At 42.8% G+C, this 17434-nt stretch overlaps 1 protein-coding gene across 6 annotated transcripts in view; it reads right to left on the bottom strand.

Moving 5' to 3' along the window:
* SSBP4 (single stranded DNA binding protein 4) overlaps positions 1-17434 on the bottom strand; it is a 589526-nt gene that overhangs the window by 94233 nt on the left and 477859 nt on the right. For all 6 annotated transcript variants that reach the window (XM_033955056.1, XM_033955052.1, XM_033955053.1 and 3 more), the window contains one exon: positions 1076-1165. In XM_033955056.1, the coding sequence (XP_033810947.1) occupies positions 1076-1165 (90 nt within the window). The remainder of the gene's footprint in view (positions 1-1075; positions 1166-17434) is intronic.

Below are 17434 nucleotides of genomic sequence, written 5' to 3'. Positions count from 1 at the left end.
CTATTGGTATGTGCTCTATGATTCTCTAAGTCAGTGGTTCCCAACCCTGTCCTGGAGGACCACCAGGCCAGTCGGGTTTTTGGAATAGCCCTGATGAATACGCATGAGAGAGATTTGCATATAATGGAGGTGACAGGCATGCAAATCTGCTCCATGCATATTCATTAGAGCTATCACAAAAACCCGACTAGCCTAATGGTCCTCCAGGACAGGGTTGGGAACCATTGCTCTAAGTGATACTGTCTTCTTTGCTTAGTCATCCAGAAAATGTCCAACTCCAGCAAATGCATTTCAGTAAAGGCACAAACCATTTTCTGCACATCCCAAGATAGCCAAAGATGGTCTACGACAGGGGTGTCAAAGTCCTTCCTCGAGGGCCGCAATCTAGTCGGGTTTTCAGGATTTCCTCAATGAATATGCATGAGATCTATTTGCATGCACTGCTTTCATTGTATGCTAATAGATCTCATGCATATTCATTGCGGAAATCTTGAAAGCCTGACTGGATTGTGGCCCTCAAGGAGGGACTTTGACACCCCTGGTCTACGAACACAGTGAGTGAAGGAAGTTAAGATCAACTGCACAGCAGATCAAGAAGGTCTATGCATTACATTTCATTTTCATTTTAAAGATATTTTTATTGGAAAGCTTTCCATAAAGAAAATAGAAAACATAAGAATATACAGTATAGATCAGACATGGGCAACTCTGGTCCTTGAGGGCCGGAATCCAATTAGGTTTTCAGGATTTCCCCAATGACTATGCATTGAAAGCAGTGCATGCAAATAGATCTCATGCATATTCACTGGGGAAATCCTGAAAACCCGATTGGAGTACGGCCCTCGAGGACCGGAGTTGCCCATGTCTGGTATAGATAATATAAACATGGACATAGTTGCAACATGGGAACAAAAAGCACCTATGTATGAGAAATAGAGAGCAACAGAGACATGAAGCCATATGAGTAAGTATAATCATATTAGTAAGATATACCCAGAGGAACTAAATATTGCTACTATGTTCAATTCAGGTAAATAGAGGCATGCCCACAGGAAATGCAGCAAGGAGCACATACCTGAAAGAAACCTGGTGGCATTGGTCCGCCCGGCATCCCATCGTTCGGTGCCATGTTACCCATCACTGGACTTGGAGCCGCTGCAGCACTCTGCAAAGAGAAGCGAGAAATGGATTCGAAAAGATTCTAGAGTTAGGTTGCGTGACTACTGGACCAGCATTGAGGATTTCACGTTTTCAACCTCTGAAAGAGTTAGGAAACCTGCAGACGATTTTGGCAATTTTCACTTCCACAAAGTTGATGGTTCACCACAAATTGGCACAGGGATATGGGGCCTCTCACCTTTAGATTAATGATACATTCCCAACTTGGAAGTTTTATAAGCTAGTGATGTAGATCCTAAGTACGAAGCATTTTCCCCATAAAGTAGGTGCCCTAATGCCACATGGTGAGAGCCTGTTCAAATTTGGCATCTAGACACCCAGATGCTACTATAGAATATTAGCGTAACCTGGCATCAATACACCTTACATTGAGGTGTCCACAGTTACACCAGCCATAGACCCCGTGTAACTGCACAAATGTGGTAAAGGCCCATGTAACTTACAGTATTCTGTCCATGCCCTGCCTATGCTCTTCACCCACATATATACCTCCCATGCAGTTAGGCACTATGAGAGACATTCTATAAGCAGGACCGAAATTTAGGCATCGGTAGGTGCCCTTCCAATGCCTAAGTAATTGAAAAATGCCATCACAAACAGCAGGGTTGAAGCACCTACCGACATCTGCATAAAAGGCGTCAGAAATGGTCGCTAGAATCACGGCTAGGTGGTCGCTTTAGGTTGCGGAACGCCAAAGTAGACGTGGCCAACGCCAGAAATGGCATTAGGCGTGCTAAAGTGGCTACCTATCTGCGAATCAGGGCAGCTGAAATGTAGGCCTGGAAAACCCTGGCCTACGTTTCAGCCACCTATCTTTGCTGCTAGACTGCAGCAGCCAATCGCGGCAAGGGAATTCCCCCATCAGCTGAGCGGCAGGACTCCCCAGAGCCGCGATTCTGTAACTGGCGCCCTCGAATGACTGACAGTGGCCACCGACTTGGGCGCCGGTTACACAATCTAGCCCAATGGGCCTGATATTCAGTGCTCAGTTGGTAGGTCCCTCCTATCTGTGTCCTTCTCCTCCACTGCCAACTCCAGCCTCTACCATCGATCTTGCTGTGCCATATGCCTGGAGCAAACTGATGCATTGATGTAGACTAGAGGTTGACAATTCATTGTACCTTACATGTCACTTTTTCCCCACATGTAATTACAATTAACAATCACATGCCACCATGCATTTTCTTCTCTCTGCCCTCCCCATCAGTGAGTTAAATTAATACCTTAAACAGCATAGATGCTCAAGCCCCACCAGTTGAAGATGTTCTCTGCCTGAACCCCCCGTGCCATTTAATCAGCAAGGAAGTTGGTAACATGCTTCTAGCTGCTGATGCCAGCACTTCCCACGCATACTCACTCAGTTCATGAATTGGGCATGTATTCTGCCAACTTCCCTGCTGCTTAGATGGCCAGCAGCTTTAGCAGAGAACAGCTGGCAGGACTTGGGCAATATCAATCATGTGTGCCACATCAACATTAGCTAGGGTTACCAGATGTCCGGATTTCACCGGCTCCTTGTGCATCCTGCGCCTGAACCGGAAGCCTTCTCTCTGACGTCGCAACTTTTGGGGAAATCCTTCCAGATGAGGTGCGGGACACATTGTAAGTAACTGTTGTTTCCACTAGCTACCTCCTACCTTGTATCTGTCTCTGCCACATTGTATTTATTGATTTAAATGAAGAATTGGTTCAGAACAGCAGTTTTTTTGAGTGTACTAGCTTATTGAAAGAGTGGGAAATGTGGACACAGAGAGAAGCTGCTTATGGCCTCCCAGAGGTTTCTGATCCTGGCCTTAGTCCAAGACAAATAAATATTGTTTATGTACAAGGGTTACTCATCTTTGGGTACATATTATGCAACTGCCTAACAAACCCAACAAACCCCCATTACATATGCATTTTACAAAAGGCTCCATGTTCAGCAGAGCCTTTAGTAAAATATGTACATAGGAAAGTGTGAATATTCTGATTTGGACATTTCAACTTCCACCTGGACACACTCCTTCCAATATTCAGTGGGACTTAGACAGCTGGAACAGCTATCTGCCAATATTCAGCAGAAGATAGTTGGCTATCTCCTGCTGAGTATCGCGCTCACCGGCCAGCCCAGTGACCGGCTATGTCATGTGACAAAGCCAGTCACTGCTGATTTTCATCGGCTGGCCACTAAGGCACACAGCCAGATAGACCCGCCAGCTGATGAAAACTGGCTTGGCCAGTTAAGTGCGAGTCGGCGATTCTACAATTGAATATCTAGGATTGCTCCCTCCTGTGATTCAGTATTGGTCCCACTATACAAAAATTAGGATTCGTGACTGTTAAACATGGACAGCTGGCTCTCACCAAGACTTTTTCCAACTTGATGGAACTGGTGAGTAAAACATCCAATATTCATGGACCAACCTCCTAAAAGGAGAAAAAGGACAGAATTGGCAATATGCTGTGTCAACATTCACTACAATGGTGTTTCAAGAAATCAGATCAAGGAGGATTGTGCAAGACAGTTCAACTTGTAAGTCTTGCACCAAAAGACCAAGCCAGCCAGACGCAAATTCACCACAGAAGGAACAGAAGCCACTTGCATTCATAAGGAGAATGTCCAGAACAGTTAAAAACAAGAGATTCAAAGCTATCTGGAAAGTCTGACCATCCTCTCCTCCCTTAGCCAAAATAAAATAATCAAAAGAAGGGCACAGAAGAAAGGAATTTGAAATTCTCAACCTTTTTTTTTTTTGTTTCCCACCTCAGTTTACTTAACTGCTGCTGGGATGCCATTGATTTCACAGTGACAGTGACAGGGGAGATAAATGCTTGTCCTGGTCGGATTATGTTGCACATTGTAAGAATCACCTGTAGCTGTGTTCACAGAAGGTTGTAGTGATCCTGGCTAGTACATCTCTTAGACACCATGCTGCGGGCCAGGATTGATGGCTGGTTTGTTTAATGGTTTAATAGTCAGTAAGAGCTGTATTAAGCTGGCCCAATCATTAATCCTTGTTCTATCCCGCAGAAGACTTGCTGCTCAGAAAGCCTCAACAACAGTCTCTCTCGCAACTGACCAAAGCCAGCAGTGTTACATTGTTACCTGACCGGCTGAAGTGAAGATAAAGACCACAAGGTATACTAACCCCTGCCTTCTTCCAACAGAAGGTGGGAGGCACCAGAGGGCAAGAGCTTGAGACAAGTTGAACTGTCTTGCCCACTCCTGTTCCTAGAGCTGATTTCTTGAAACGCCATCGTAGTGAATGTTGGAAAAACGTAGTGCCAATTTTTCAACTCGCCCTGTTTTGTCTGCCAGGTCACAGAGCATTCCTGTCCTCAGCCTTTCAGAACATGTCTAAGAGTGACCGCACTTTTAGATGAATTTCTTGTCAGTGGTCTAAGATAGATTAGCTATTGCTGGAACCAGCACCTCTCAAGTGGCAATCCTCAGTCCCAAAAAAAACAACAACACAAGAGCCATGTGCAGCTCTTAAGGAGCCTCATTCAATGGCATAGTAAGGGGGGGGGGGGGGCAGACTGCCCCAGGCACCAGCACTCCAGGCACCAGCACCCTTCCTCCTCGCCGCCCACTTCGCCTCTTGCCACTCCTCCCCTCGCTATGTGCCTGCCCCTTCCCTTTCCCTGTACCTCTAGTTATTCACCGCTGTGAAGCAAAAACTTCAACGTGTTCCTTGCTTTCCCGCCGACATCACTTCTGGATGCCACGCATAGAAAGACTGTGTCCTTGTTCTACTGGTTTCTTGTCAAAGGACTCCCAACAAACTTTTCTCTATTTTGGGAGGCACTATGTTCTAACATATATTTAACACGAGGCTTCTAACCTTCCCCCTCTGGAAATATCAGTGATTCTACTAGCATTTGCAGGCTGGGTGGGGGGAATAAAGAAGGGATTTATTTATTTATCCAGTATTTTAAATACCGCCATATAAAATTTAGTAACAACATGGCACGGATTCAAGACAAAGGGCTCCTTTTACGAAGCCGCATTAGCGGTTTAACGCATGTAATAGCCCGCGCTAAACTGCCGGTCGCGCTAGACGCTAACACCAGCATTGAGCTGGCGTTAGTTCTAGCTGCGTAGCATGGGTTTAGCGTGTGCTAAAAAGCTGCATGCGCTAAAACGGCTAACGCGGCTTCATAAAAGGAGGCCAAAGTTAGACAAGTTCCTGCTGAACCAGAACATACGCAGGTAAGGCTAGTCTCAGTTAGGGCGCTGGTCTTTGACCTAAGGGCCGCCGCGTGAGCGGACTGCTGGGCACGATGGACCACTTGTCTGACCCGGCAGCGGCAATTCTTATGTTCTTAATTCAGTAACATAATCTAAGCATAAAAACAACATAAAACCTCAACCCAGACAATAATGCAAACATATTTAAACCACATTAGTTGAGGAAAGAAATGACAGAACCATATAAACACTCACTGATGAGAAACCCAAAAAATAAAAAAAAAAATGGTGTGGAAGTAGGCAGTCCCAAACATTTGAGGAGAGAGGAGACAGAGTGGCATTGAATCATTTCCCAACTACTTGAGCCCATTCTCAGTTTATCTTTTGGCACCTTCAATACAAGTCACTTCAACTTAGGAGCAAGGGATGTTATTCATCAACACTTTAATTCCCTGGTGACCAGCATCAGCTCAGATTTAGGTAGCAACACAGCACCAAATAATGTAGATGGTAATGAAAAGAAGCCACTTGGGTCATCCAGTCTTCCCAGTTATTCCTATCCACATTGCCAAAGATAAACCCCATTTACCAACCATTGAAGTGAGACTGCTTGTGTGTTCTTATATACAGTATATCACTCCTTATCCAGGACACTTTTTCCTTTCCGCAATATTTTTAGCTTTGCTTTACCATAGTTGATAATTATCAAAATACTGTAGTGCTTGCATTTTGATACTACATGAGTTCCCTTCTTCAGATGCAAAAGAACTAGTTTCATTTATATGGTAAATATCAAGATTTAACAAGGATTCATTGCATATCCCCAGGAAGCTAAGAAAATGTTTAATGCATATACTTGAATATAAACTGATCTGAATATAAACCGAGGTAACCTTTTTCCCCCAAAAAAGGAGGAAAAAAGGTTGACTAGAATATAAATCAAAGGGGCGGGGGTGTTAATATTCAAGTGCAGTGCCCTTCCCTGCCAAGCTCTGCTTCCAGCCCCCCCTCCCTAGCCCTCCCCTGCTGGTCTCTGTACCCAGCCCCCCTCTTTCCTGCCCTTCCAGATTCTGTATCATGCCCCCCTCTCTCCCGATGTCTTACAGGTCTCCATCAGGTTCTGGTGGTCCAGTGGTGGTCCAGGATAGGAGGGATCTCTCCTGTCTCCTGCCCCAGCTAACTTTAACAATTTTTACCTCCCTCCCCCCGCCCCCTCCCCTCTCCCCTCCCCGCCCCACATACCTTTTAAATCTCTGGTGGTCCAGCAGTGGGCTGGAATAGGAGGGATTCCTTCTGTCTTCTGCCCCGGCTGACTTTAAACAACTGTTATCTCACTCCTGCCCCCTCCACGTACCTGTTAAGTCCCTGGTGGTCCAGTGGTGAACTGAACAAAGCAGGAGTGAATGAGGTGTTCTCTCGGGTCTCCCGGATTCTTGCATTGCGGGTTCCGGTTGACTGGAGACATGCCCTGTTGTTTTGGCACCAATTGGATCTGGATGGGGGAGACTCTCTATTTTGCAAATTAGCCTTCACTGCTGCCCGGTTGGCTTGTGGAATCAGGGGCGTTCTCCCACTTGGCATATGGTGGAGCAGCGCTTGAATATCTGGCAGCATCTCTACCAGTTGACGGCCTTAAGGCATGGTAAACACCATGGCTATGCACATGTTTGGCGCCGGTTTCGGACCTCTATAGGGATTAGTGGGAGGGGAGAGCGGGGGGTTGGGTTGGTAGGTTAATTGGGAGTTTGAGTTTGGGGAGACTCTATTATTACTAATTTTCTGGGTGAGATTATGAGATCCTTTCTCTTTGGGTGGTGTGGGAATTGTGCTTTGTCTTCGGGGGTGGGTGGGTGGGGGGCTTGTGTTGTGGGTTTGCTGATTTGTGGTTTGTATTTGAGTGGTTGGGGTATACATTGCTGTTCTATTTGCTGACAGCACCATTGATCTGTATCTACATGCTTGTTATTGTTGTGTGCTTTTGCTGTATACTTTGATATATTTTTCAATAAAAGTTTCCATTTAAAAAAAAACCAAAGCAGAAGTGACTTTCTTTTGCTTCTGCCCATGCAGAGCCGCTAGCTGATTGGCTGCTGTGAGGGGGCGAAGGGAGATAACAATTGTTCAAAGTCGGCCAGGGCAGGAGATGGAAGAGATCCCTCCTGTCCCAGTCCACCGCTGGATTTAACAGGTATGCGGAGGGGGCGGGAGGAAATAAAAGTTGTTTAAAGTCGGCCGTGGCAGGAGACTAACAAAAAGGGAACTTAAAGACTAGATAGTAAGAATGAGTTAAATCTGGACATAGAGGTAGAAAAATAAATTGAAGAAAGTCAAAAGGAAAAGGTGGAGAGAAAAAATCCTGGCAAGAGTCTTAAGATGGAGGAAAGCAGAAATCAGAGAATGGCTAGAAAATAAAGGTAGAAAAAATAATTTTATTTTTAGTTCAGGATAAAGTATTGTGGTACCCATATTTAAAAAGATTAATACAAAATAGAAATAGAATCAAGATGATTATCTTTTCATCTGACTAATTTTAATACATTTTTGACCAACGGTCAGAGACTAAAACCTTTCTCAAGTTAGAACAACCTTTCTCAAGTTACTATCTTGACCTGGGGAAGGAGGAGTTGGCCTCTGAGAGCTAAATGAAAAGTGTTTTAAGTCCTTTCAATAAAATATCATCTTATTTTCCATTTTGTAATTTATATTTGTAATTATTGATTTGTAATGTACAGTATGTAAAATATCATCAGGGTAACTAACGTAAAGGAAAATTTTTGCTCACAAAAATTTTTTTTTCCTCATATGAACTTGGTCCTTAGAGGGAACATTACTCTATATGTAGGTTTTCCAGGATACTTCTTCAGCTTGGAGTCATCCTTACCTCCCTGCCAACTGTTTATGAACTAAAATATTTTATTTTAATAGCTGTCAGTGAATTTATCTTTCAAGGTCTTGAAGACACATTGTTAACAGTCTTTAAATGTCAAGAGTTCAGTAAAGTTCTAAAATTACATTTTCTCAAGAAAGGATTTTTTTCACAAAACATAGGTGCAGTTTCTATTCCAATAAACTAAAATTTCACCCAGTTCTGATGTGGAACAGACTTTGGTAGTATTGAAAAGGGCAACAACATTGAGTCTTAGGGCATTTTTGTACAGAAAGGAAATACATTCTCAGCTCCATTCCTGGTTGATCATCCTGCTGAATCCAGGGATGCACTGGAGATGGCATGTAGAATACATAAGAAGAAGGAAGCTCCTGTCACTGCACAATAGTAACACTTGCTGGTTGTTTCTGGAAAACACTTCAGTCGTTTTTTGGATGAAGAAATATGGTCTCAGATGGAGACCTGTTGCTATAATGGCTGGGTTACATGAGCCCAAGGAATAAAAAGAGAATGTGTAAATGAAGGCTTATAACATTTTAGCCCAGCTGGGGCCCAGTTCCAGTTAAACTAGAAGCCCCCCAAAGAAGGATAAATCCACTTGGATAACAACACCTTGCAAGGACAAAAAATAAATCCAGGGGAATGTCAATGGCTTGTTAAGCAGGAAAGAAAAATACCTGTCAGGTCTTAATTAAAGAAAATAGAAAAAGCCAGCTTCTTTGCGCGCCCATCTTCCTTTCCAGCTGCTGAAGAATGTGTGTATCACTGAGTTGCCAGAAGTGTTCCTGAGGCAAGTGCCTTGATTCCCTTCCTCAGTGCTTTAGCCAAGGGAGAGAAAAAAATCTGCTTCGCTCAGCAAAGTCTCCTGCATATCAATGTGCTAATGTGTGTGTATACTCTGGCAGGAAGGAAAGGAGAAAAACAGAAGTACGAGGGTAGGCGAGAATAAGGAAGAAGTCTATAACTCACTTATACCATAATCCACTGTTATTGTTGGGGTTTTTTCTTATCTTAGGCCAATCAAAGGTTGATGGCCTAGGGCTGGCTCAGTGGAAAGTGGTATGCACTACCAAGCAGAAGACCCGGGTTTAATTCTTGAGGTGGGTTATTCACCAGGTTGGCTGAGGCACAGGAGGGAGAGAGTCCAGGCCATTACTCAGTGGCGATACCTAGTAGCTAAATTCCAGATTCATGTTGCCATATTTTTAGGGAGCCACAGTCAATTATGCTCCAACACCATGAAACCATGAAAGACAATGTGGACTCCCTAGTCAGAAAGGGGTTTTTTACTCTCTGGAAACTTAGGTCCATTAGAGCATACTTCGACGCTTCAGCATTCAGAATTCTGGTACAATCCCTAATACTAAGCCATCTTGATTATTGTAACATTGCCCATCTGGCAATCTCCCAGAAGCAAATGCAGAGACTACAACTGATACAAAATGCAGCAGTCAGGTTGATCTTCGGGTTGAAGAAGTCCGATCACATAACCCCTTCCTACCGACTCCTGCACTGGCTGCCAATGGAGGCATGTGCGAAGTTCAAGCTGGGATGTCTCTGCTTCAAGGTACTATCTGGTCTAGCCCCTAAATATATAACTGACCTCTTCTCCTTCTCAACCAATAGACATAAGAGAAGAACACACCTGAAGTTCGTTTCCCCACCGGCTAGAGGATGCAAATTTAAGAGACATCATCAACAACTTCTATCGTATCAAGCAGCCTTATGGGGCAAAGACCTGGAAAAACTAATTACACACACAAACAACTATGGTGAATTTAGGAAACACCTAAAAACATACCTGTTCTTGAACTACCTAGGTAACGAATCTGGACAATAGACCCCATCACAATCCCACCCCCAAATCTGATCTCGTAAACTGTTAACCACTAATCTCTAACTATGAATGTTCCATTCAATTTGTAGAATCTTTCTAATTCATTGTAAACCGCATAGAACTTCACGGTCCTGCGGTATATAAACTGTTATTATTATTATTATTATTTGTACTGCCCTTTTGGGACACTTAGGGAGAAGTTCTATAAACAGCGTCTAGGTGCCCTAATCGAGGACGCCTAGGAATGCCTAACTGAATTCCACACGCGCAACTTAATTGTTTTTAATTTAAGTTGCGTGTGCAATACCATGTGGCGGCGGCACCTTGCAATGCTTAACTCAATGCGCCTAGTGACACCTAACAATGCCTACCTGAAAAGTAGGTGTGGTTATTGGCAGATAATAGATGTGATTGGCTTAGGTGTTGTTAGGCACCGGTAAATTAGGCCAGGAAAGCCCTGGTCTAATGTAACAGCGCCTACCACTAGCACACCTAAGCCTGCTGAGGCACTAGGAGTGATTCTATAAATGGCTCCACATAGTTGACAACCATGTCAACCAGCGCCTACAAGTTAAGCACCATTTATAAAATCAGGCCTTTACTGACTGATCTTGCTTATTTGGACTGTTATACTTGGGATCACACCCAGAAGAGTACCCTAATACTTAAGAAAAGACAAAATACGATGATAAGGTTAATATTCAGTGGCACTTATCCAGGTATATGCCACTCACTATCATCTGCCTGCTGAGTATGTCTTCTGGAGTACCCCCCTCACCTTGTCAGCCTGTCAGAGTGGGGTAGTTGGGTAAGCCCCTTCACTGCTATAGCAGGAGATTAGGGAAATACTGAGGTTGGAAGACAAGTTGCCAAGTCACAAAGTTTTAAGGAAGAGTTAGTGTCTCCTGCTCAAGGTGACTAGCACAATCAAATCCTACTATCCAACCTCAGGAAGTATTTCAAGTTAGCTGACTGGATCTGAGTTTAACTGTTAATTTAAACCTAGCCTGGGCAAGCACAAGCTATTCAGGTTTTCAGGATACCCAACAGGAATGAGACAAATTTCCATGCGTAGGAGGCAGTATATGCAAATTTACCACATGTATATTCAATTACAGATATCATGAAAAGCTGGGGTGCTCTCCTAGAACAAGACTGAGAACCATGAGTTTATACTAATAATCCCTCCCATGTCTAACACAGCAGTAGCTGAACATTTAGACTCACTCAATGGATTACATTCAGTCACCTTAACATGAAATTCATTGGAACAAAAAAAGATTTCCATGCAACCTTTCAGTTTTGTACAAGAGCCTTTATCTTCTACAACATTAAAAGATAGATATAGTAGGCATCTCTGAGACCTGGTGGAAGGAAGAAAGCTAATGGGACACTGTCATACCAGGGTACAAACTACATTGCAGTGATAGGGTGGATTGAATTGGTGGAGGCGCATAAAGAGTATTAGGATTAACAACTCTTTATCCAATAAATTTCCCCTCCATAGAGGTACTCGACAAGGCTGTCCTCTCTCACCATTACTATTTAATTTAGTGTTAGAGCCACTCCTTTCAGCTATACGACAAAGTCCCTCAATTAAAGGTATTCCCTCCTCTGATCGAGATTTCAAATTAGCAGCTTATGCTGATGATGTTTTACTTTTTCTGAGAGACCCTTTACTCTCCCTTCCCAATCTTATTCATATTATCACTCAATACTCCCTCCTTTCCGGATACTCTGTTAATTGGGAGAAATCAGAGATCTTCCCTCTAAATGATAATATACTTCCATCAGATTTGGCTCATTTTCCTTTCTCATGGTCACATGAAGCTGTGAAATACTTGGGGATTTTAATACATAAAGATTCGGTTCATGCTCAAGATCTTAATATATCTAAAGTCAAAAATCTAGTTCTAAACACTACATCTCGATGGACTCCACTCTTTCTATCCTGGTGGGGTAGAATTGCATCCATCAAAATGACTCTGGCCCCTCAAATTAATTATATCCTTTCTATGCTCCCTCTGTTATGCCGGAAATCATTATTTCATTGGCTAAATATGAAAATATCTGAATTCATTTGGAACAAGAAAAAACCTCGAATTGCTCTCGCCAAACTGAAAGCCTCTAAGATCAACGGTGGTCTCAACTTTCCTGATTTCTATCACTATTATATTGCTTCATTAGCCAAATATGGAGCTTACTGGCTCACTAACTCCTCCACTCAAAATCTTCCCACTCAAGATCTTCCTGCCTGGTTTGAAATGGAATGTTTTTTATGTACGCCTTTACACATCTCATGCTTACTAACGGTGTCAATACCAAGGCACTTAAAGAGATACTCTTTATTGGGTGCAACGCAGCATGCTCTTTATCTTATAGATACATTGACTGAAATCTCAGTTAAGGTTAGTCCACTCATGTCCCTTTGGAACAATCCCAAAATTCAAAATCACGACAAATCTCTATCATGGAAAAGGTGGCAGCGGGCAGGTATATGGTTTGTCCATCAATTGTCTACCCTCAACTCGTTAATTCCATTCGATATACTGTGCTCTACATACTCGCTGCCTCCTTCTACTTATTCACAATGGCGTTCTCTCACTGGAGTGTTGCCATCTTTACATATACGATTTGACTATATGACTTCCAAAAATACTATTTACAACTGGTCTTCTCTGTCTCTATTAAAAGGCAAGGCGATATCATCCTTCTACAGTATTTTAAGAGATCACTCCTTCACTTTTTCACCTCACTCTATGAAGCACTGGGATGCTATACTTACCACTCCGCTTTCTGACATTGATTGGGAGCTTTTCTGGTCATCAACAAATCGCCCGCTTTTATCTTCTAGAGTATCACAATCAATGTACTTCCTTATGTGGCAGGCAATATGGACCCCACTTCGCATGTGGAAAGCTAACTTAAAGCAAGACTCTGTTTGCTGGAACTGTTTGAAAGAGGAAGGAACTCTTGATCATATGTTATTTCATTGTACTCTAGTCCGCTCTTTTTGGACCTACGTCTGGAACACCATACAATCTATTACTAACTGCTCAGAAGAAATCTCTATAGACATTGTAATCCTTCGCTCTCAACACCCATGTTTCACACAATCAAATTGTCCACCTAAACTCATTGATACCATGTTGGTGACTGCCCTCATGCACATTCTAAAAAATTGGAAATCACCCTCGCTATTAGATTATACCTTTTGGTGGAACTCTCTGAGTATGTATCATAGATTTGAATCCTATGCATATGAGAAGAGAGTTACATTCCGAACCTGCATGAACTTGAAATACAACAAATCTCCATGGTCATTCTTAGATTCCTATGTACGCTCATCTTCTTAGACACTCCTGTTATCCTTTTCTTCTCCTCTCTTCTCGCTTTCATTTTTCTTTCCTTTTTCTTTCCTGCTCTCTCTCATCTTTATCTTATATATCCCTTACATACATTTTTAATAATTGGAGCCTTTGCTCCTATACAGTTAAACATAGATTTATATATTTTATATACAGAAAGCTTTATTTTGTTTCTATGCACTTTAAATGATTCTTGTATCCTTTAAAATACTTAATAAAAATTATTGAACTAAAAAAAAAAAAGAATTGGTGGAGGCGCAGTGTTATATGTTAAGGAGGGCCTTGAATCAAATGGACTGAAAATTTTACAGGAACAGAAACACACCTTGGAATCCCTATGGGTAGAAATTTCATGTGTAAAGGGGAAACGGATGGTGATAGGAGTGTACTACCATCCACCTGACCAGGATGAACAGACAGATGCTGAAATGTTATCAGAAACTAGGGAGGCTAACAAACTGGGTAACACAATAATACTGTAATGGGTGATTTCAACTGCCCCGATACTGAGTGGGTAAATGTAATATCAGGGCAGGCTATGGAGATAAAATTTCTTGATGAAATTAAGGACTGCTTTATAGAGCAGCTGGTTCAGGAACTGACAAGAGGCAAAACAATTCTACACCTAATTCTTAGTGGAGTGCATGAATTGGTGCAGGAGATAATGGTGCTGGGGCCGCTTGATAACAGTGGTCATAACATGATCAGATTTGATATAATCCCTGGAATAAGTTCACACAGGAACACACGAATTTAACTTTAAAAAAAAAAGGAAACTATGATAAAATGAGGAAAATGGTAAAAAAAGAAACTTAGAGGAGCAGCTTCAAAAGTCAAAAATTTATATCGGGTATGGATGTTATTCAAAAATACCATCCTGGAAGCCCAGATTAGATATATTCCATGTATTAAAAAAAGGAGGAAGGAAAACCAAACGGCAGCTGGTGTGGTTAACAAGTGAGGTGAAGGAAGCTATTGAAGCTAAAAAAGAATCCTCCAGAAAATAATTGTAAACAGCACAAGGCAAGTCAAATGGCACTAATAAGGAAGGCGCTAATGCATGGCATTAATAAAGAAGGCAAAGAGAGACCTTGAAGAGAAGATTGCGCTGGAAGCAAAATCACACAGTAAAAACTATTTTAGGTACATTAAAAGCAAGAAGCTGGGAAGAAAATCAGTTGAACCTCTAGACAACTGAGGGATAAAAGGAGTTCTAGGGATGACAAGGCCATAGCGGAGAGATTAAATTAATTCTGGTCTTCTTTGAGGAAGATATGGGGGAGTTATAAGTGCCAGAAATGGTATTCAATTCTGATGAATCAGAGAAACTCAAACAAATCTCTGTTTAATTGGAAGATGTAATCGGTCAGTTTGACAAATTGAACAGTAGCAAATTGCCAGGGCCTTCCCTCCTTGGTGCATCATGTGATGCACGGGGAGGAGCCTAAGGCCCTAATTGACTCAGACGCCTAAGGTGGATGGGCCTTAGGCGTCTGAGCCAATCAGGACCTTAGGCCCCTCCCCGGGCATCACATGATGCACCAAGGAGGGAAGGCCCTGCAGTTAGGATCGTAGGACCTTGAAGGAAGAGGACACCATACTTCCCTCCTCCTTCCAATGCAAAAAGGTATGGGGGGGATTAGGAAAGCATCTGGTGGCAGGAGGGAGTGGGCATCCCTTCTGCCTTTTTTTGGGGAGGGAGAAGGGGAAAGGCCTCCATTCTCCATTAGCAGGAGGGAGTGGGCATTCTTCCTGCCGTTTTCACTGCCGCAAGGGGGGGTGGTTTTGCAGTTGCGGTTCATGGGGAGGGCCATTATTGGTGGGAAGGGGGGTGCTTTTTCTTTTAAATGGGGCAGATATTGTGTGGAAGCCAAGTTAGGGATTATGACAAACATCCATGTGAATCATTTGCATGCAAACTTTTTAAGGCATCAATAGCTCTTTTTGAATCGGGCAAAAAAATCAGATCGGACAGACCCACATGGTCTTTCCAATCCTCTTTAGTGCATCTAGGCCTGAGTGGAGTGGAAAGGGTAGGTGTAAATTGCTTGTTTACTCTTTCCAAATATACCATACTAGGACTAGGCATGCGATGAAGCTTCTAAGTAGTAGATTTAAAACAAACCAGAGAAAATATTGCCTCACACAATGTGTAATTAAACTCTGAAATTCATTGCCAGAGAATGTGGTGAAATCAGTTAGCATAACGAGGGTTAAAAAAATGTTTAGATAATTTCCTATACGAGAAGTCCTTAGGCCGTTATTGAGATGGCTTGGGGAAATCCACAGTTTTTTCCTAGGACAAGCAGCATAAAATCTGTTTTACTACTTGGGATCTAGCTAGGCCACTGTTAGAAAAGGATACTGGGCTTGATGGACCTTTGGTCTGTCCCAGTATGATAATTTTTATGTTCTTATGTTAACAATGGTTTTTCAGGCTTTGCTTGGGTCCTGTCTAGGGCTGAGTCCACTGTCATAAGGAACAGGCTGGTACAGTTTTGGCTTTACTTCAGTGCACTTATGGATCTGTAATTCTGATATTCTCAGGAAAATCAATAGTACCGGGGAGGGGGGGGGGGGGAAGGTACAGGATAGAATTAAGGTTACAGAATGACTTTGTGTGATAAAGGCCTGGCTTAACCAGTCCTAAGTTTGCCCAATTCATCCTGCTATTTCTTAACACAAACTAGAACTGCCCGTCCCCTGATGAAATGGGGCAGCACCAAGATCAGTATGACCAGTCTATCCAAATAATCTACTGCTGGTAACCCTAGACAAGGATCACTGCAGCTTGGGATGTTTAGAGCACTGGCCAACTGAAGACAAGCTGGAAGAGTCCTGCTGCCCTAAAACACTCTGGGACCTGTAGCCCTGATTCCATTGCAAGGCAGGCTATTTAAGGTGTTAAAAAAAATTTAAGTACCAGTTCATTCCATCCTTGCTGCAGACAAACATTTGTTAAGACAGGAGAAAGTTATGAAAAACATATCAAGCCAGGAGATATAGACATGACTAACACAAAATTCACCATCATATGATGCAGCAAAGTTGTTTCTTGTGCCTGGCTTGTTATTTACACCCCCTTTGACCAAGTGCAAAATGAAGGCACTAACATGATTAACAAACTTTTTAGCTGTCTGCAGTTCCCTGAGAACATCCTCAATCCTGCCCGGCCCTGTGCCACCCCCACAACTGCAGAACAGTTGGGCTGTTCTTAATTCAAAGGGTGTATGAGCACTAAGGCTGTTACACATGCTGCTGCCCGGGTGGAAGGTTTTGTGCTCAAACCTCTTCCTTAGGTAAGCAGGCTGCATAATACTGGTTGCCACAGCAACCAGGGCCTCAGCTCCCTCTACTGTGCCCATTAATACTCTCCGGCTGCCAATCAACCTCAGGCTCCGGAGAGCAGGGTAACCAGACGCAGCTTGCTGCCAGTTAAGTTTCTGAAATGTTAAAATATGCATTGTGGGAACACAATTTTAAAAACATGTTAAGGAAAAAAACCCTCGTCTTCTCCAGCTCATTCTGTATGCTTCCCCCTCCCCCCATCCTAAACTACCCTTCTCTGACATATTCACCTCGGCAGAAGGAAGGCAAGAATGGGGTCTTAAAAGGAACAATGCTGATTCTCTAGACCTCACGTTAACATATCTGGTAAATGTTCTTATTTCCTTTGAGAGTCTAACACACACACACACACACACAGACAATTAATTCTAATATTATCTTGCTTTATGCTTCTGCTGAAGAATAATTAAAGCAGATTACAACTTAGTGCAAATGTTTCCCTCATGATCCATCCACACACAAGTGCAGCATAATGCAGTGTTCTGACAAAAAGGCACATTTTAAAGATGCATTGAAATTAGGTAGACACAAATGTTAAAGTACAACAGCATCCTCTTTCACTCAGCACCATCAGGAGCTCAGCCATTGCAGTTACATTCTTCCCAGAGTGTATCTGACTATCAGTGCACCCTGAGGGATGTTAC

Source organism: Geotrypetes seraphini, chromosome 8 (genome assembly GCF_902459505.1).
Source record: "Geotrypetes seraphini chromosome 8, aGeoSer1.1, whole genome shotgun sequence".
In the NCBI taxonomy this organism is placed as follows: Eukaryota; Metazoa; Chordata; class Amphibia; order Gymnophiona; family Dermophiidae; genus Geotrypetes; species Geotrypetes seraphini.
The sequence above is the reverse complement of the archived record's forward strand: the minus strand, read 5'-3'. Positions and strand labels throughout refer to the sequence as shown.